The sequence below is a fragment of the Pelodiscus sinensis genome, chromosome 27 (genome assembly GCF_052426305.1).
Source record: "Pelodiscus sinensis isolate ZL-2025 chromosome 27, ASM5242630v1, whole genome shotgun sequence".
NCBI lineage: Eukaryota > Metazoa > Chordata > Testudines > Trionychidae > Pelodiscus > Pelodiscus sinensis.
Genome location: NC_143078.1, coordinates 7,376,317 through 7,397,161, shown reverse-complemented (window position 1 = coordinate 7,397,161; position 20,845 = coordinate 7,376,317). Strand labels below are relative to the sequence as shown.

Genomic DNA, 20,845 nt, shown 5'->3' with positions numbered 1-20,845 from the left:
AGTCCTTGGAGATAGGCCGTTATCTAGGTGGCAATTTTTTATGGAAAAGCTTTTGAAAAAACAGAGTTTGCTTTTCTGCCTTAATCTTTCCAATGGGAAACTGACCTGCAAGATTCCAAAAGCTGCTACCATGGCAGCAACACACAGATATCCACATACACCTCCAGCCTACCACATCCCTACATACAGACTTGTGCACATGTGTGCCCCTTTAAACTCATTCCCCAAAACATGAACAACTCTCAGTTTGCCAATCTAAGCATTGCCCCATCCCCAGTCTGAACTGGCATGATTTATTTCACAGCCTCCATTAAGATCAAGCAGGTAAACACAACCTATGGGCCTGTAGGATAAAGTACTATGTTGTGTATAAGCAATTTGACATGGAGATTATCAGACCCAGGATTGCAAGGAGAATTTCCATAGGGATTTCCTTCAGCAACCCAGCTGCAGGGATGGCAGGAGCAGCAAAGAAGTCAACAACCGAGCCCAGAGTCAACAATGACGAGATGAAGCAGGAAACTTGGAACATTGACTCAGCTAAGAAATATTTGTAGAAACCACCTCGGTCATTTCTCTGCAGAAATTAGTAGTCAAACCAGCTGATCTGGAATCGTGCTATTTTTTTTTAATTCCCTCCCCTCTCCTCTTATAAAAGCATCTGATGGCCTGATAAGAAATTTGCTTCAGGTAAACACAATAGTCCCTATTTACAGAACACTGTGCAAATAGTTCCTGGTGGTGTTTATTCTGAAAAAATAAAGTACCATGTGAGAAGGAAGTGATCCCAGGAGGAAGGAGTCCCAGCTATGTTCATTCACAAAGCACTGCCTGGAGGCAGCTGTTAGGTCCAATCCTTGACTCATGACATGGATGGTTGTTTGGGTTCCTCGGTCTCACAGCTGGGATGGAGAAAACTATCCCTTCCCCCTGCACACAGCAATCAACAAGGAGGCAGGGGGCCCTTTAAAAACTAACACATTTATGAGGGTATTAGGGGCATAAGCTTTTCTGAGCTATAACTCACTTCCTCAGATATTGAAGAGAAAGAGACAGAGAAAAAAGATACAGAGATGAGAGTGCACTGCTCACCAAATCGGAAACGATGTGGCTCATCTCCAACAATGGTGAGAAGGGAAGAGCGTCCGAATGGTGAAATTACCTCTTGTGATGGAAGACCCACTCCCCGTGGCAAGGACTCTCCCTTTCTTTTTCTCTTTAGGAAGGTCACAAAAGCTTATACTCGAATACTCTTATAAATCGGTTAGTCTTTAAAGTGGCACCGGACTCCGATGTTTTTGCTGAAACTGATCCTTGGGGAAAGTTTACTGAACCGAAATGATAGGAGGGTCAGGATAAGAACGCTGCCCCGTGAATGAAGGAAATCGGAATATATGGCAAATAGAGGTCAACTTGGGAGGCTCTATGCTGCACCTGGTGCCTGCCCATGACACCAGAACTTAACTCCATCCAATGTACTCTCTCTCTCTATTCGCGTGCTGCGTCTTGTCCCTGTCCTCCCCACGCCCCTTTCTAAGAGCCAGGAACTCTGGGGTTCTAACACCAGCTCTGACTCTGATTACCATTGCTTGCTCTACTAATCCTGATCCACCTCACTCAGGAGCTTGTTTGGAAGATCTAGAAAAAGAAAAGGATACTCATCTCTCACTCAGCTCCATAAACTCATGGTCCAGCCCCAGTAGCTGAGAACATTTCGCCCAGGGTCACTGACATTTTGCAAGGCACTTCTTTATTATCCAGGGAAGACAGGGGGCACAACCCCAGGCTGAAGCAGGGGAACATCTCAGGAAACCCCCGAGCGAGGAGCCTGGACGTTGCCGGTGTCTGAATGTGCACTCCATCGCTGGAACAGGCACTGTCAGATCAGTTGTCTCCACACCTCCACTCGACAATATACATAATTCTTATAATCACCTTTTGTAAGCACACGTCTCATCTGGACATGGATTCAGCTGCCCATAATTTGGAGTATTGTCAGGGAACTTAACTGTCACTGCACAGATGATAGTGCTGGAAACTCAGCTAGGCCCAGTAAGTCCCTAGCACATTATCTTCTCATGGTTAACCCAGTCTTTTTAAGAGGTGAGAAAAATGAAACATGGAGTAACTACCCCACACGGAGGAGGAAAGTCTTCAGCAGTACACCTCTTGCTTCTATGATTAATAGCTAAAGAAAAGTTTTTAGCTAATCTGAACCCTAAACTAGTGTTTCTCAACCTTTTTTTTAAAAAAAATTATAAGTACCTCCAGTTTTCATTTTCTACCATTGCAACACATTTGTTTAAACAACTTAATTGTAGCCAGGCAGATGATTACAATTTTGGGTGTAAAAAGTACTAAAATAATAAAGCGCTGTAAAACTTAACACAAAAATTGAGTTCTCCAAATTTCAGTTGTGTTGACGTACCCCCGAGACTTCTCTCGCGTACCCCTAAGGGTATACGTACGTCTGGCTGAGAAACACTACCCTAAACTCTTTGCATATAAACTAAAGTTTTTGAAAATTCAGAACTCAAGACTATTCTATCAACAGACAAATTGTAAGAGGGTCAAACCAGTGAGAGGGGTTAAGCTTTTATGTTACTACAACTCAACATAGATTTTATGGACAGTTAGAATTGGCTGCCTGTGTGGATTATTAACTCATGTCAGGCCAGGCTTCAGCTATATTCTGGTGGGGGAGCGGAGGGGAGAGCAAAAATGCAGTCATGTATGTCAGAGAGGAGACAAAACGCTTTGACTAGGCCTTGTTGTGCCACTTAATTCACTGTGTAACTTTGGCCAAGTGATTTCAACTCTTGCCTAAGTTGCGCCATTTGTAAACTGCAGCTAACAAAAACAAAACAAAACAAAAATACATCCTAGCTTTGCAGGGATGAGAAAAAGCTTAAATGATCTCTCACTATAAAGCACTTTGAAATCTTTGGCTGAAAGAGCCAAGTGTTGCAATCAGGATGAACTTCGTCTCACCAAAAGGGACAGGATAGTTCTCATGACCCCAAACTTCTCCTATTCATTACAACCGTTTGAAATGGAAAATGTGTGCCATGTACAAAGTTAACAGACTCCAGTGCTAAGAGAAACCATCAATTGATAATACCAACTAAAAACTCCCACCAAGGCCTAATATCTACTTAGAACTGCTTGAGACAAAGATAGCGTGACTACAGGAAATTCACTGCTGGTAGGACCAGCTTTTTATCTATCAAAACAAATGATATTATTCAAAGACAAAGTGATTATTAAAACAGAATTGCAGCCTGCTTTGTAATGAGACACTTTGAAATGAATTGAAATCAAACTGAATTAAAGCACAATTTATAACTATGGAATGTTAAGGGTGTGTCTAGAGACTAGCGCTATTTTGGAATACTTCTGGTATCCCAAAATAGCTATTCCGCATCTTTTAAATAATGGGCTCACTATTCCAACGCCCCTGCAAGTCTCGTTCTGTGAAGATTGAGGGACGTTTCGGAACAGCGCTCTATTTTGAAATTTGACACTGTGTAGACAGTGCCAAATTTAGAAATAAGCTATTTCGAAATACACTAAAAATAATCTACGCAATGTGCATAGCTCAAATTGTATAGCTTATTCCAAGTGACGGGTGCAGCATCGGTGCACCGTAAGTGAAATGCCACTGAAAATCCCTTTCTAAAATGGCTTCTAGTCCTGGACATCCTTCATTGGTCATCAAAAAGCCTGTGCAGAGGATCAAAGTGAAGTTAGTGGGAATTACAGGAGTTATATATTTAGTTAGAAAGCCAGCTACTGGTGTTCATAGTGGAGAAGAATCCAGTGCCTAACCCCAAGGGGGTATAACACAAAAGGAACAGTGATCTACATCTCTGGAAAGAAAGCCAATGTCCACCACAGGAGCAGGGAACCTTTTTAGAGTCAGGGGCTGCTGACCCACAGAAAAATCATTCAAAGGCTGCACGAGTGAAGCAAAAAAACCCAAAACACCCCCCCCCCCCCAAAAACAAAAAACCTCCTCTCTGATGTGGCCTGACTGAGAAGCAGAAAGACACTCCTACATTCCCCTTGCACACCAGAGCTTCGGGGGCCCAAGCTAATCGATTGTGTGTGCTCCAGCTCTGCAGGAGGAAGGCAGGGGTGCTGGAGTATCAGCCTGGGCTCCCCAAGGCTGGCAGGAGGGGACCCTTAAGCCTCAGGGGGTCAGATCCAGGCAACCTGGGCCTTAGATTCCCCAGCCCGGTCCAGCATTTCCTGATCTACAAAAACTCCAGAGTGGGATGTTTGTTAGCCCACATTACCAAGTTAGTGAGAAACACATTTAGATCATCTCTCATGTTTTGTACATACAGTGCTCTTAATGGCTGAGGTGTAGAGGAAACATACCTTTTTCAGAAATACACCTTTTTCTTGCGTATTTGCTAGGGCAGCCTTTCCCCATGTTACAGGGGATCCCAGGTATCTCTACTAGTGTCTTTCTATGCCCAACTCACTATGACTGCTTGCCACATGGCCCCTAGACTTTAGTGAAATAGGATTCAATGTTCTTTTTGCCACGTCCCATGGAAACCATACTGAAAACTTTCGGCCACAGAGAGATCCTGGTTTGCTCAGCCCTCTCTCAATTTCTGAAGCCATCTCAGCTCTCCAATTCCAGGGATAAAAGACAGTTTCATCCCTGTGAGATAGTTCCATAAGAACAGAAGGATGGGTGTTGAAATGGTTCCCTCCATTGTGTCCTATACCAAACTCATAACTTTCAATGGCCTTTGCTAACAAATCACCAGCTACTGCCTTATTAAGGGAGTTCTAACTCTTGTTCACTCTGGCTACATCTACACTGCAGGATTCTTGCGCAAGAACTTGTGGAGTGGCTACACTGCACGCACGTTCTTGCACAAGTAAATTTACAGTAAAGCATCGGAAAAGAGGGCTTCTTGCGCAATCGTTATTCCACTCACCACGAGGAATAAGAGCTCTTGCACAAGAAGGCAGTGTGGATGGGCAACAGGGGTTTCTTGCGCAAGAAACCCCTATGGTTAAAATGGCCATCAGAGCTTTGTTGCGCAAGAGAGCATCCACTGCCATGGATGCTTTCGCGCAAAAGCACATGGCAGTGTGGACGCTCTTGCGCAAGAACTCTTGTGCAAAACAGTTCTTGCACAAGAAGCCTGCAGTGTAGATGTAGCCTAATCGTTACCAGCCTGTTACCACATATATGAAATGTTTGAATTGGGATGCTTTGGAAGCCGACTTTCATTACAAGAGATACACTTTGTACTGGACAGTGCCCAGGGGATCTGTTCATTCAGAGACAGCAGGCTTCTGTAGGCTAGCATTGGGTACTGCGGCCATGGCATCGCCTGCAAGAGTACTTGGCATATTGCTTCCCCACCCACATCCTTCTCTAATGGTACTCACACTATATATAAATAGTACCTTCTCCCCATCCCACTTATTTTATAGCCCCTTATAGCATAGTGTCTGCAAAAATAAGATAGCAGGAAGGGAGAAACTCAGCCCATGTTGCATCTGAAAGATGCAGTACAAGGGAGGAAGATTGTTAAAGGCAAAGTTGAGCTATTCAAATTGCTGAACAGCAAGTAGGGCAGAAAGCAGGTGGGTAGGCATGGTGGACAAGGTCCTTACAAATATCTTCCCACTCATTTAACAGAGGTCCTGAGCCCCTGTTAGAGGCCATGCATTGTGCAAGAGTAGAGGAACAAGTTTGTTGCAGATATTTATATTAGGCTGAGCTACCAAACTTCGTCCTTTCCACTAGATGCAACAACCCTGATTTATTGTTCCACACAGGAGTTGGGAACGTAGCCAGGCTCAACTGAAAACATCTCACAACGAGATTCTAATGCTGCAAGATAGAGCCCCACATCACTGTGCAAAAGGGCCTTGCCAGAAGGCAATCCTGCACTTCAATCTCTATGGGAAGACACGGTGAGCCAGCCCCTGCTCCACACATTGTGCCCCGTAACACAGTATGTGCTTGTCAGGCCAAAATATGAATCGGTTAAACAATGTTTAAGGTTAATACTACCACCACGGCTGCATTCAAAAAGAGACCCATTTAAAGAGCACTAAGAAATGAATTCATATGCCGGCCAAGGGCAGGAAAGGGGGGTGTTTAGAGGGGGAGAGAGCTGACGTGATTTCAGTTTGAAACTTATTGAAACTGGAGATACAATACCCAAACCACCCTAGTGTTTGAAAGCAGACATGCCATTTCCTGTATGTGAATCAGGTCCACACTACAATTTGGAAGATCATTTCCATGCCAGCTCTAGCCACTGATTTGGTTCTCTCCGTCATGTCTGATCATAGGGGTAGCGCCCTCTCCACCCGGTTACCTTCTTTAATGCCAAGCTGCTTACAGATTTTGACAGAGGTCTGGGTGTATTCTCTTTATTTTCCCCTTATGAATTCATTTGGTGGTGCCTCCACCCCCCTCACTCCTTCCTGGCAGGGTCACCAGGGCAGCATGGGAGGAAAATTCTCACCTCAGGGTAATCCCCACTTACTTGCCAGCTCGTTGGAGACTTCCAAGAAATAACAAAATAATTATATTAAACAGGAGAGGAATATAACAGGGTAAAACTATTTTTAGGTTCACTGATGCCCACATGGCTAATACCTGTGACTTGCCCCAGTCACATGCCTTGATGTAGCAAAAGTAAAATTAAGGGTCCCTTTGGCACGTGAACTTTGTTGGGGCCCTTGATGACCTACGACCACAAAATTATTCTCTGCAGTGGTTTAGCAGTGTGACTGACTGGGTTCAGTACTCACAAGTGGGATAAGGTGGCAAATCCCTCCACAGGTTTAATATGCAGCAGGTTATACAATCCCCAAATCCTTACTCCCTGGCTTGAGGACACAGTTCAGGGAGTAGGGGGGTCCCCAAAACAAATTCCCTAAGAGATGGTGCACTCACAAACTCCATGAATGATCCTGTGGTTCAGAGAGGACTCTGGACTCCACGGTGACTGCAGAGGGGTTGATTTCTGCTAGCAAGGATCCTCTTTAGGCAGGAATCATGCTGCTTCTGGCCCAGGATTTCCTCTCAGCACAAAGGGGTGCAGGGCTCAAGGTGCAGATTACACAACTGTACTAAAATCCAAACTGTAGTCTCCTAGCTCAGCATCCAGACACACACACACAGCAGACAGCAGCCCTGAACTAGCAGACAGAGCAGAGCTGACCACGTGGCGACTGGTCTCACCTAGGGAGCTGGAGGGCTAACTCAGCCTGGCTGGGGAAGTTTCCCAGCAAACTCTACAAACTGGGAATCAGCAGAGAAAGGAAAAGCCCAGCTGAGGGACCTTGCTTTCAGGTCCCTAGAGGCCAGGTCTCAGGGGAAACCCTGCATGCAGGCCTGGGGCTTACCAGCTCCCCACACAGCCAGCCCTACCAGCTCCGGACCCACACCAAAAATCACCTCTTCCCTCTTCTGAACTCCCCAGGAGGGGGCATCTCACTCCCTACTGGTTGCCAGGCAGGCTGAGTTTGCCTTGGTTCCCCCTCCCTACCAGAGACCGTGTGCCTCTCCGTGAATTGCCAGCAAAGGGAGCCCCAGAAATCTAGGTAATCTCCTTTGGGGTTAGATAGGTAGCACCAGGTATTTCAGGGGAGGATGCAAGGCCCCTTACATAGGCTGCAATTCAGCAACACTACAGGATGCACTCATGTGCGTTGCTGAATAAGGATGCATGCAACCGCTTAACTGTCCGCTTGGAACCGGATAGTTTTGCAAGAGTAAATGGGAAGTTTGTCCGAAGACCAGAGAGGAAGTAGGTAGCTTGTCTTGAAGAATGAGGACAGATATTCTTGATCAGAAATGACAAGATACCACAAAGCTTAACTGATGATCTAAAGTACTTCCAGTTTCCACTGGCCTTGTAACAAGTGCCAGAGCAACTGCCAGCTCATCACTGACCAATAGAGAAAAAAACGCTTTATTACAATACAATGCATTGTGACACACAACTCACAAGATATTTGTGTCAGGTGGGAGGGGGAAAAATGGTGATCCAAGGACAAGCTACGCCCTCTGCTGCATGGAAGGAATATTTGCACTGTAGGTGCTGCAAGGCCACCTTGGTGACAACTTTCAGAATTTGACACAGGAACTACAAGCCCAGGAACTCTTCAAAAGCGGAGGATGAAGTTTAAAAATGCCCAAAGTAAAATTAGGCAACAACTTCTTGGCTTCAGCTTTCTCATAGCTAGAGACAAAACATCTAAATTTCTCGTAGGATGAGAGATGGAATTCATCTTTATCCTATGTGACTAGCTGTACCTACACATCCTGTTTAGGTGCCTACCTAGAAATACTGAACACAATGTGTCACATGCTTGCTTTCATCTAAAAAAAAAAAAATCACATTTCAGAAACCACACACACTGCACACATGCCACTTCAATTCTTCTGGGTTCGCCCCGTGACAAGCACAAATGAAATATTTATGTATAGTATGTGGAGTTACGGCTAGGATACATCATGACAGCCAGGAAAGGCTAGCAATTGCTGGAAGAATCCCAAAGTTATGGAACACACCAACTGAAATAGTTTTGCCTCTTGTGGCCACTGATTTCCATTGTTTTGAACTCATTTCTAATCCTCAGAGCATGACCCATGTCCTCATCTTGCAGAGGAACAGCTGCGTGGGAGCAGGAGATGTGCTCTGCTCAAAGGCAGGAAGGGAATTAGATTCTTTCAGTTGCTCCCCTACGGCGGTCTACGCTATGGGGTTTTTCCAGGATACGGGAGAGTTCCCGGAAACACACTGCTAGGTCTAGGGAACGCATGTGCTCTTCTGCCTTTTTGGGGGGGAGGGGCGGCGGAGGGGCAGGCAGAAGAGCAGATGCGCTCCTTTGGCAGCACTGTCTTCCTCCTTCCATGAGGAAGAAGGGCTCTTCCAAAAGAGGAGGCTTTTCCAAAATTTGGCCCTGTGTAGATGGGCCAAATTTCGGAAAAGCTTCCCCCCAAAAATCAGAAAAAGGTATGCAAATCGTGGAGCGCAATTTGCGTACCTTTTTCCAATAGATCAGTGTAGTCTAAACTCAACCTGACTGGCAGGCACTGAGCGCGCAAAACTGCTCTGGCCAAAGGACCCACTTAGCAGCAGCAAATAGAAAATAAAGCATAAATCTTGCAAAGGATATAGATGAATAGATTTACAACGAATGGTCCTGCAGCATCTTAGAGAACAAAAAATGCAGCTGGCATTATGAGCTTTTGTTGGCACAACCCACTTCTGAAAGCTACCATCTTCATTTTTTATTTGTTTCTAAGGTGCTGCAGGACCATTCACTGTTTTAAGTTTTTTCAGTTACAGACTAACATGGCTACAGTCCTGAGTGTTTCAGATATCACTGTTCATCACAATACAAAAAATCACATGCAGGAGAGCTACTAGACACTGGAAAAAATAGCTACTGCCTTTGAACAGCAGAAAAATTACACAAGGCATATTTATGGGTTATAAAAGCCCTTTTATAAAGCCATTTTTAAACAAAACCAAAAAGTTTACAAAAGAAAATAAAAGATACAGAAGAATAAGTTGCTTAATATATTCCAAAAAGAGAAAAATAAGAGGGGACACAATTCCAACATGCTGAACGATAAAGGATTCTTTTTCTTGTTTGTTTTTGTTTTTAATACAAAATACAAGCGAAGGATACACATACTTAAACAGAGCTCGGGAGCAGGTACGCAGTCCTGGGAACCCCTCAATAAAAGCAAAGCAGGGTTTTGTTACTTTTTTCTTCTTTGCAGGTACATACAGAGACTGGAATATGTAAAATTAAGTAGCACAAAAGACCATCACACAATTCTACCAATGCAGTTGCATCTATAATTCACGAACATGGTCAACGAAGTCATGTTCACTTCAACCCCTTAAAAAATTTTAAATAAAGCATTAATGTTACATTCAAACTTAACTCCTAGTACCATGCTGCAGATCTCATATTGTCAAGCAAGGACTGCCAACCCTTATAGGGGGTTTATGCCCAGCAATGACAGTGTCATGTTTAGCAACACTCTCAGGTAACGGACCAGTAGAAAAAGTCCTTTATTTGCAGCCCCCCCCCCCCCCCAACCCTTTCCTTTTTCTGGTCACTAATAGGCAAGAGGCGCAGAACCTGATGAGGGCTTACTTTAACAAAAGCCCAATGGTGTTGTGAACACTGAAGATAATTATTCATTGCATACCACTGAGTGGTGCCTTGCTGAAATTATGGGCTCAATGCCCAACTTGGAGTCTCTTCTGCATTTATTTCAGGGTAGTTATGTAGGGCTTTTATGACATGTTCATGGTGAAACAAGTTATGTAGCTCTTATTTACAATTTCTGTAACAATTGCTTCTGCAGGAAAAAGTAAAACTCACAAATTTCCAGAAGAGAGGGATAAAATTATCAGACACTCCCATGCGCGCGCACACACACTTGTGCACTCACACACAAAATACTCCAGGGGCATTCACACACATGGGTGTGGCTTACGCTGATTATTTCTTCATCCCACCCTGCCCCTCCCAATATATATAAATATATATGTAACCCTGACCCCGACATACAAAGCATATGCACAATGGTGTCTTGCAGTCACACTGAGCATGCTCAGACTGATGGAACCATTCAATTCCCTGAAGTGGTCCGGGGCAGGCAGCTAACAGAGATCTTTCCAATAGTGGTTGATACATTGAGTCAGCATATAGTGAGAACTTGACTAGGCTTAGAAAGAGAAACATTTGCATTTTTATAAAGATTTTAATGAAAGAGAATGTTCAAATGCCAGGCATCAACGGACATGGGAAATGTAAAAGGAGGACATGGTAGATTCTGGGAGATGCTTTCCAAAGACACTATCACTGTTTGTAATTGGTGTCAGATGCACTAACATCCACTTTGCAGTAGTGAAAGTCAGAAATTTGTTTTTGAAAAACCATGTTCATCAATAGGATTTGTTATAAAAATAAACCTTCTACAGACAAGTTACATGAAGCAAAGCACCAATTCTACAGCTTAAAAGCTTCCAGCATGTTGGTTTCTCCTTAGCCGAATGGTCCACTGTACATGTGGGTTAGCAGCTGTTGCCAAATACCTTCTGTTCCCACCCCTGGACAAACAGTTTTGCTTCCTGTGCAGCTACCTGGTGGTGCAGAAACTGAGCATGCTTTTAGAACAAATTACCTACCCTTCCATTCACCCCAGGTCAGCAGTGGATATACTAGAGGAAGTAAACCATTTGCCCTCCCCAACACACTTCTCTGCTTCAATATGATAGTTTGATCTTACTTATTAAAAGCCTCCTAAGCGGCCCATACATTTAAATTCTGCTTTCACCCTCCACTCTAAACCCTAACCCCATCTAATTTTAACTTAAATTCCTCTGTTGAAAGGAATTGACACGTATGTTGAATTTATATAATCAATTTGAACAGAAATTCGATAAAGCTATATTTGATATTAAGATTTAGTGCACCCATTTCCAAACATCAATGAAATCTTGCTTGTACACCTTTGTTGGCCACACGTAATGGCCTGTTAAAGACATTACTATTTGTATACAAATGCAAACTCAAATCTCATGGGGTCCCAAAGCAGAAAGCTCAAAAGGTACCTGGCAGAAGTTAATGGATAAGCTGCCATTTTAGGATGGGGACCAGGACAGGTGCTAGATTATTTGCAACTCTGGAGTAAGTCCATTCATTTCAGTGGAGATGCTCCAAAGGTACACCTAGGCAACAGATCATAATTCATTCAAGGTACTTAACCCTTTACTGATCTGGGGAGATGGGCAGGAGAGAACAGCAATCTGTTTTGTTCATTAGAAAACTATTCTGAAGTAGAAACCCAGTCCTATCCTCCCCATAAAAAGAGGTGCCTTGCTACTTTTCTTCACTGAATTAATATGCTTGGAAACAAAACATTTAAAATTACATGCTTAAAAAGTTAGTCTACTGCTAATGAGAAATGCTCAGCCCATCTTAAAAATACCAGCAACTTTGTCTTCACAATTTTCTTCAACCCACAGAAAAAATGAACTGCTCTACTTCCAATTGAGAACGTAACCTGGAGACAAGTGGATCTAGACCACTAGGATTTAGTGTTTGTACGTACTATCGAAACACTAGCCTACTGAGAAACAGTTACAAAAATCCAAACAAAAATGTAGCATTTACATAGTGTTCAGATTGTGACAGATTCAAAATTAAGAACCCTACGATCCTGACATGTCCGCCATTAGTCAAGAATACACAAGCAGAACAACTGAAAGATTCAGGGCCATAATTGCCAGTTATGAGAGAATCCATAGTCCACAGACTTGAGTTTATCAACAGAGGTCAAATATGAACACTTAATTTCCAGGTTTCAGGTACATATATCTCACAGCCTGGACATTAGTTTAACTTTCATTAAAAAAAGGAAAATATGCTTTCATGGAAATAAAACTTGCACCCTTCAGAACAAATTCTGGTCTAAGGGTGAAATGTATTTAGACAATTAAAAAGACATTTAGCTGATTGACCAGATCTACTACTGGAGGCATTCTATTCTTAGGTAAATCTTGTACATTTAAAAACAAAACAAAACAGGTGTGAACCAACAACCCAATAGACAAGAAAGGCTTAAGTGTGTATATTTGTAGTTTGTATTGAGAGGGACCATCTGCATGGACCAGAAAGACAGTCATGGAAGAGCAGGTTACCCAAAAATGTGAATTTATATGCACAGTAGCCACATAGCTGACTGTTTAGAAGTTGGTCATTTAATCTTTTTGTACATTACTAAAGAATTACAGGACTATGAGCTGTAAAGTTTCACTTAAAGATTGCAAGAGACTTTGCTCTCCTAATATTCGGATGGGAAAGTTATACATTCACTTCTTGCTCAAGACAGTCATATCACAGTCCAGCCTGAAGTTGTACTGCCAAAAAAGTTAAACCCCTAAGAATAGAGATTTATTATGAAAACACTGGTAGCCTTTATGACAGTGGCAAAGATAGTCTCAATTAGAGAACTTAAAATGCATACGCCAAGGTAAAATACAGCCTCCCAATTAAGTTAACAGCTATGAATCAGGTAAAAACAACTTGGCTGCAAGCTGTCTTTTTAGCTCAGTGACATTAGGCTCCGTGGGATACTCTGCCAGTTCTCCTCCCAGATCATAGTAGTGCGTCCCGTCTGAAAGCTTTCAGAAATCCAACAAGCTTAAAAATCCAGTAACACGTACCCCAGAAATCCAACTCTGTCTTGTTACCTTGAAGAGGCTGGTTTAAGAACACATACAATTCACCTCATTGACTGAAAAGATTATGACTGTCAAGCTTGCCAGCTAGGAGAGAACGTGCAAGGTAGATAGAAAGCATAAAGGGTTAAAAAGGTGTCAAGTCTAGTTTCTTATATTTCCACCAACAAATACTGTAGTCCCCGTATCAAGACTTCAAGGAAAAATCCTGTGTACTTTTATTCATAAGGGTTAAAGGAGATATGGCTGCTTTGAAAGAAACACATTAAAATGCCACTGCACTGACATCAAGTGTATTGAATTTGGTGGGACAGTCTGCTTTTGTTATGCACCACAGTCCTGCTACTACCCTGCCATCAACACAGTTCCCTCCTAGTTTTATCCTGTTAGTGCGCCAATTCCTACTCAGCCAGTGTTTTGGCTTAGGTAGCAGAATGCTGACTACTTTAGGCGCAGACATCGGGGTGTGAGAACAGCATAAAAAGCAGTCCACACTGCAGGAAGGAGAAGAAATGGAACTGATGATGGGATAAAGTTATGTTCTATACTGGTGGGAGTCTGCCATCCAAACACTACAGCTGAAGAGGGTTGAGAGGTATGACTACATAGCCTTTCTGAGGACAGATGGAAAGAGAGGAGAGAAACACTTAAGCATGACTCATGGGATCTGAGACTGTGGCCTTACAGGAATCCATCACTTCAAATTTATAAAATGACCACCCTCCCTCCCCCCAAAACTAGAGTTTAGTCTGAGATTAAGTCAATTTTTTTGCATAAAATGATTTTAAGGAATAAAAGCCTCCCGTGATACCATAAGTAAACTAAGCTTTAAAATTGTTTTACACTCTCCCTCCCATGCTCTGCCTAACTATATCCAGCCATGAAGTGACAGGGATAACGGGTTTGAGCAGCTGGTGGGTTGCAGGTCTGAAGCCTAAGGAACGCAGTTTGCCAAGAGCAGAATGCAATTCTACCCAGTCAAAAGCAAATGGTATCCTGTCCTTATTGGATGAGTCCTTTCTGAAGGATGAAACACAAAAGTAAGACTCCAGAATATTCCCTATTAAAATAGTTGCATGAACCCAACAAGCTCAGATATGGGTAATTATGGTCTTATTTAGAATTCATTAATCTCCTTTTTTTGTGAGGGAAGTTGTCAACTGAAAACACGTGCTAAAAGGTGAATTTGTTGAGTGTTCCAATAAGGAACAGTAGTTTTGAAGGACCCTTTCCAGCTTTGGGAAATCTGTTACTTGATTTGCAAATATAATTCCAAGCAGCAGCCTCATATGTTATTGCTTCAAAACTGCAACATCCCTTCAAAATATGTATTTTTAGTAAGTGATCCATTTATTACTTTTAAATGGTTTTCAGATTTGGTGGGAGACAAGAATGGATTGGCCAATGGAGAACAGTGATAAAAAAAATTACTGTATAAGGGTTCTCTCTTTATAAAAGGACACTGTATTAAACAATTCAAAATAAAGACAGCATTCAAAGCCCATGAGTCAAGCCACAGCCAAAACCGTGTTCTACCCCTAAGTAAGTTTTCTTTTCCTCTTTTTATTTTATTTTTTTAAAAAAACAAAACAATCTCCCCAAACTGCCATTTAATCTTCACCAGAGGCTGCTTCATCATCAGACCCTTCATCCCCTGATTTCTCTGGAGGAGGGCTAGATGATTTTTTCTTTTCTGGTGGGCTTTCAGGCTCTTCATCTTCTTCTTTGGGGGATGGGGTCTTCTCTTTCGATGCCTTTGAGGCTGTAGGGCGGCCTGCCTTCCCTTTGCCTTTCACCGGACTGGGTGTCACTGTAGAAAACAAAACACTAGTTTCATGAGATTGGCTACAATTACCTAAGAATTCATACAACCTCTACTTGGAAAATGTATTATCCAAACCAAATCCAGGTTTTTTTTGGTAAGACGATACTTGTAAAGATGAGTTCTACATTAGTGCTTTTGGAGCAACAAACTGCATTCATGTGAATAATGATGCCATAGCCGAAGTAACAGATGATCTAATCAATGAGAAAGCAGCAGAAGGAAAGCAATTGAAAAGAAAAAAAGCCATAATTTTCATAAGGTTTGTCAATATCACAGATAGGTTTCATTAACAGAAAGCAAGCTTCTGCAGAATACCCCAAATGTTCCTCAAAATGAGGGACTTCACTCACTGTAATGACAATGTTACCAGTACTATGAAGGAAGGATATCCTTGATTTCATAGGTGAGGTTATTCACATCCGAAAAATAGTTTTGTGAAGCACTAGTTACACAAGCATTACCTACACAAAAGAAACAAAATCTTACAACACTACAGCTTTCTGTTATTAATTTTACTTTAGGTTTCACCTTGAGTTTGTCACTTACGTCAGCCCGCTCTGGAGCTGGGTTTGAAAACTAAGAGGCACCATCTTTGGTGCAAGTGAATGTCAAACCTACTTATGGTTAACTTCATCCTGGGAGATCTGAGAGAATTATTTCAGGAGCAGGCTACCATTTTATTATGAATCCATTTGACACTTTGTAGGCATTTGGAGGAAAACAAAGGTGCCTGATAGTAAAATGTCCTTTTTAAATCTGTTATGCAAAGTTACTGAAGAGTCTTATGAACTCAAAGGAAAGTGTTTTGAAGAGAGGTGTTTCTAAGAGAGGCTTAAAAACCATTCAATTGCAAGATTTAATAACCTGCTGAATGGCAGCACTGTGGTATGAGCCAAGCAGCTACCTGCAGTACAAAAGCTGATGGTACGGCTAGACTGCAGGAGTTTTTCAGGATTCCGGAGATATCCCAGAAAAACTCTTCTGCATCTAGGGATGCGTTTGTTCTTCCGCTTCCTTTACTGGAAGAGCAACCATGATCTTTCGGTCACCCCTATTTTCCTCTTTCCACGAGGAATAAGGGGGCTTCCAAAAGAAGCAGGTTTTCTGACATTTGGTCTGGTCTAGACAAGTCAAATGTTGGAAAAACCTCTTCCTACAGAAGAATTGGGGGGAAAAAAGCAGCAGTATAAGAGTTGGGGATAGCAAGTGATGGAGGAGGAGAATAGAGAGGGCAGGGCTTCAAGTAAGCGGCAGGACTGTAAATCTTGGCTTGTTCTGTCATTTAAGAAGTGATCTTGGGTGTAAAAAGGTTGGAGACCACTGTTTTAGGCTAACTTTTCTCATGCTTATGGTCAGCTAGAAAAGTGGAATAAAAATGCATTCAGTAATATGAATATCTATGCACCTCTATATACCTATGTCTACATTCAGAGGTCATTTAGGCCCAAGTATCAACTACTTTAAGTCACCACAGGACAAGTGGTCTGGCTGGACAAAGAACTCAGGGAGTTCTCATCCCCACACTGCCACTTGCATAATCTTTTGGGTCTCAAATTCCATACCAATAAAATTGATTTAATGTCATCTACTTCACAAGGCAGTTGATCAATTTTGGAATGCTAAATATTTAAAATAATCTAATTATTCCTTACTAGTCTCCAGAAATATTATGAAAATCATTAGGAAAAAAGTAACATTTACACACTCAGACACTTGCCAACTGATCCTTACAATTTCAGAAATGAGTATTTTTGCAGCAAGTGGCTTCCCAAACAATAAGCTCACCTGTAGCTTTTAGCCTGGGCTTAGGCATTTTCTTTTCTTTCCTCTCTGGCTTTGATTTCTTGGCCACCTTTTTTTTGTTCTTTTTTGAACTGCCATAATCACTGTCATCATCATCTTCCACGAGGAAGTCTTCATCACTGCCAGAATCTTCTGTATGGATAGAGGAAGGAAGTGTGTATTTCTGAAGAATACTTTAATCTCTTACGCGCAAAGAAAGGAAGTGGTCTAGCAATTAGACTGGGAGTAGGTGAACAGGAGAGCAGTAATTCAAGACTTTAGTGTAGAAATCATTTTACCACTTTTCCAGAGTTTATCTGTAAATATTTCATAGCACAAGACTTAAAGTTGTAAAGAAACAGAGCTTCAAGTCAAGCCCTGAGCAAAGAAGTGCACAAGAGAAAAATAGGACTCATGTTACAATACAGTAATTGTGTTCTGGGGAAATTATGCACCATTGCTTGTGCACAGAATTCATGTCACCTGCATATTTGTTTCCCACAGAAAAATGATTGACAGGGAAGCAAAGTGAAGCTGGCAAGAGCAGTCACACACCACTCACATTTCAAGTACCCAGAGCAGCTGGCAGAGAGGTAAGTCACAGGGATGTTCGCGTGTAACTGTTTAACCGATAAGCTAATGCTTATCCATTAATGATGTTGGTTACACTCAGCCGGCTCCCAGGTAGGCAGCTTTGTTGCAGCAGGGCACCAAAGCCTCCTCCCCAGGAGCCTTCCCGTAGACCAGCAGGAGCTGGCCACCTAGTTCCCAGGGAAACTTTGTGGGCTCTGCAGTATAAAGCTTATTTATGCTTTATACTGCAGTTTGCAGCGTGTAACCACTGAGATTGTCAGTGACTCCTACCCTAAGCCAGGATCAAATACTAGTTCTGGCTGGGCTAGATAGAGGCAAGAGAAGACAGACTCCTCTTTCCCTGCACAGAGTGGCTGAGCCTCCCAGAAACCTCGCCCAGCAGCAGAAAGTTCAGCACACACCATCCCTATTTTCTGCCATTGGATGGGGAGAGTGGATCCCCAACTGCAGGGGCCACTGTATGAGGGGAGCTGTTACCCATTCACCTGAGTCCCATGCATTGGGGCCTCTCATACACAGAGAAAAGAACGGTTACTTACCTGTAACTGTTGTTCTTCGAGATGTGTTGCTCATGTCCATTCAAAGTAGGTGTGCGCGCCGCGTGCGCCACGTCTTCCGGAGCGTTTTCCCTAGTGGTACCCGTAGCGCCGGCGGGGCGCCCCCTGGAGTGGCGCCATGGCGGGGCATAAGTACCCCTTGCCAGCGCTGCCCCACCTCAGTTCCTTCTTGCCCGATACTCCGATGAAGGGGAGGTAGGGTGGGAATCGAATGGACATGAGCAACACATCTCGAAGAACAACAGTTACAGGTAAGTAACCGTTCTTTTCTTCGAGTGGTTGCTCATGTCCATTCGAAGTAGGTGACTACCAAGCTAACCCCAAGGAGGAGAGGTCGGAACAGTCATAGCGCCAGAGTCATAAAGGAAGGTGAACAATAAAGACATTTATTTGAACAAATAAACCATGACAAGTCACCAACCCAGAACAAAGACAACCAGATCTATATATTTACATCACAGATTCGAGGACTGCAGAGCCCACCCTTGCATTCTCCCTGGCCTGTTGAGGTAGCGCATAATGTGTTGCAAACGTATGGCGGGAAGACCAGGTGGCTGCCCTGCAAATTTCTGTGATAGGTACTTTGGCACCAAAGGCTACCGAGGACGCCTGCGCCCTGGTAGAGTGTGCCTTCACCCTGGGTGGGGTTTTACCAGCCAGTTGATAACACTCTGCTACACACTGCACCACCCATCATGATAACCTTTGCGTGGAAATAGGTGAACCTTTCCCCTTTATCCCCAGATGCAACAAACAATTGTTGGGATTTACAGAAGGGCTTGGTTCGGTCAATACAAAAGGCCAGCGCTCGCTTGGCATCCAGAGAGTGTAGGACACGCTCTTTAGGGGACGCGTGAGGTTTAGGGAAGAACACCGGTAAATAAATCTCCTGAGATAGGTGAAAGGGAGAAACCACCTTCGGGAGGAAGGTTGGATGAGGTTGTAGCCTTACGTTATCATGTGAAAAAACAAGGTAGGGCGGCTCTACAGTCAGCACCCTTAACTCTGATACCCTTCTAGCAGACGTAATGGCTACTATGAAAGCAACCTTCAATGAAAGGTGCTTCAGTGAACATGTAGCCAAAGGCTTGAAAGGAGGGAACATCAGCCTGTGAAGGACCAGGTTGAGGTTCCATTCAGTGTATGGAGCCCTCACCGAGGGGTAAAATTTCTCCAAACCAGTAAGAAACCTTTTAACCACCTGGTTAGAAAAGAGAGAGGTTCCTGCCGTACCAACATGGAAGGCAGAGAGAGACGCCACATGGACTTTAATAGAAGAAAAGGACAGGCCAGAAGAACGGAGTTGAAAGAGATAGTCGAGAATAGTTGGAATGGGGCCGAGGACAGTTGTACTCCTCTCCAGGAAGCCCAAGACGAGAAGCGCCACCACTTGGCAGCGTACTACCGTCTAGTAGAGGGCTTCCTGCTGCTAAGGAGCACCATCTGTACATGTGGGGAACATTCCCTCTCTGGTTGGTTCAACCACGGATAAACCAGGCCGTTAGGTGAAGAGACCGGAGATCCGGGTGAACCATTACCCCCTCGTCCCAAGGTTGGGTTAGCAGATCCTGAACTGGAGGGAGTGCTATAGGGTCTTGGGTCAGCATGCCCACCAGGATAGGGAACCAGAACTGCCTGGGCCACCTGGGGGCTATGAGGATGATCGAGGACCTGAAAGTTCTCGCTCTGGTCAATACCCTGGAAACTAGTGGAAATGGGGGAAAAGCAAAGAGAATGCCCTTTGGCCACATGGTCGTCAGGGCATCCCCCAGGGAATATTTCCCCAGCCCCAGCAGGGAACAGTAGTTCCTGCATTTCGCATTGCATGCCGAGGCAAACAGGTCTAGGTGGGGATAGCCCCACCTGTGGAAAACTTGGCTGAGGACAGAGTCCTTGAGTGACCACTCGTGGGCTCCAAAGGATCTGCTCAGTGTGTCTGCAAGTAGATTTTTGCACCCGGGGAGGTACTCTGCCTGAGGCGTGATATTGTGGGTGACACACAGGTGCCATAGACGCAGGGCCTCCTTGCACAGGGGTGGCGAACGCGCCCCACCCTGCTGCAGTGTTGTCCATACGTACCAGGATGGAGCGGTGGGAGAGCCTCGGCAGGAATGCTTCGCAAGCGCTCCTCGCCGCCCGCAGTTCCCGGACGTTGATGTGCAGCGACCGTTCGGAAGGGGACCAGAAGCCCTGAGTTCTGTGGCACCCGAGGTGTGCACCCCATCCCAGGTCGGACGCATCGGTGACCAACGTCAGCGAGGGGGGAGGGGCGTTGAAGGGAACCCCGCTGCGCACCACAGATTCCTGGGTCCACCAGAGTAGGGAGTCCAGAATGTCCGGGGGCACTGATACTATGGAGTCCCATAGACCCTTGGACTGGCAGAAGGCCTTCACCAACCACGCCTGCAGAGGTCTCATCCTCATCCTGGCATGTCGCACCGTGTAAGTGCATGCCGCCATATGTCCCAGGAGCTTGGAGCAGACCCAAGAAGTGGTAATGGGGGAAATTAGTTCTGAAATCAGCTCCACTATGGAGAGGAACCTGCTGTGGGGCAGGAACGCTCTTGCCACCGTCGCATCGAGGAGGGCTCCCAGAAACTCTATGCTCTGGGAGGGGGTCAGGGATGACTTCTCGACATTTATCATGAGCCCTAACCTTAGCAAGAGAGCTCTTATGAGTGATACGTGAGCTTCCACCTGCTCGTACAAGCGACCTCGGATTAACCAGTCATCGAGGTACGGGAACACGTGTACCCCTCGATTGCGCAGAAAAGCGGCAACCACAGCCATACATTTTGTGAATACCTTTGGTGCAGTACATA

The 20,845-nt window shown here is 44.1% G+C and overlaps 1 protein-coding gene across 1 annotated transcript in view; it reads right to left on the bottom strand.

Moving 5' to 3' along the window:
• Positions 1-9,483: 9,483 nt before the first annotated feature.
• NUCKS1 (nuclear casein kinase and cyclin dependent kinase substrate 1) overlaps positions 9,484-20,845 on the bottom strand; it is a 35,962-nt gene continuing 24,600 nt past the window's right edge. Inside the window, exons 7-8 of the mRNA XM_075909925.2 lie at positions 16,876-17,025; positions 9,484-15,075 (exon numbers count right to left, since the gene is read on the bottom strand). Of these exons, the coding sequence (XP_075766040.1) occupies positions 14,876-15,075; positions 16,876-17,025 (350 nt within the window). The 3' untranslated portion in view covers positions 9,484-14,875. The remainder of the gene's footprint in view (positions 15,076-16,875; positions 17,026-20,845) is intronic.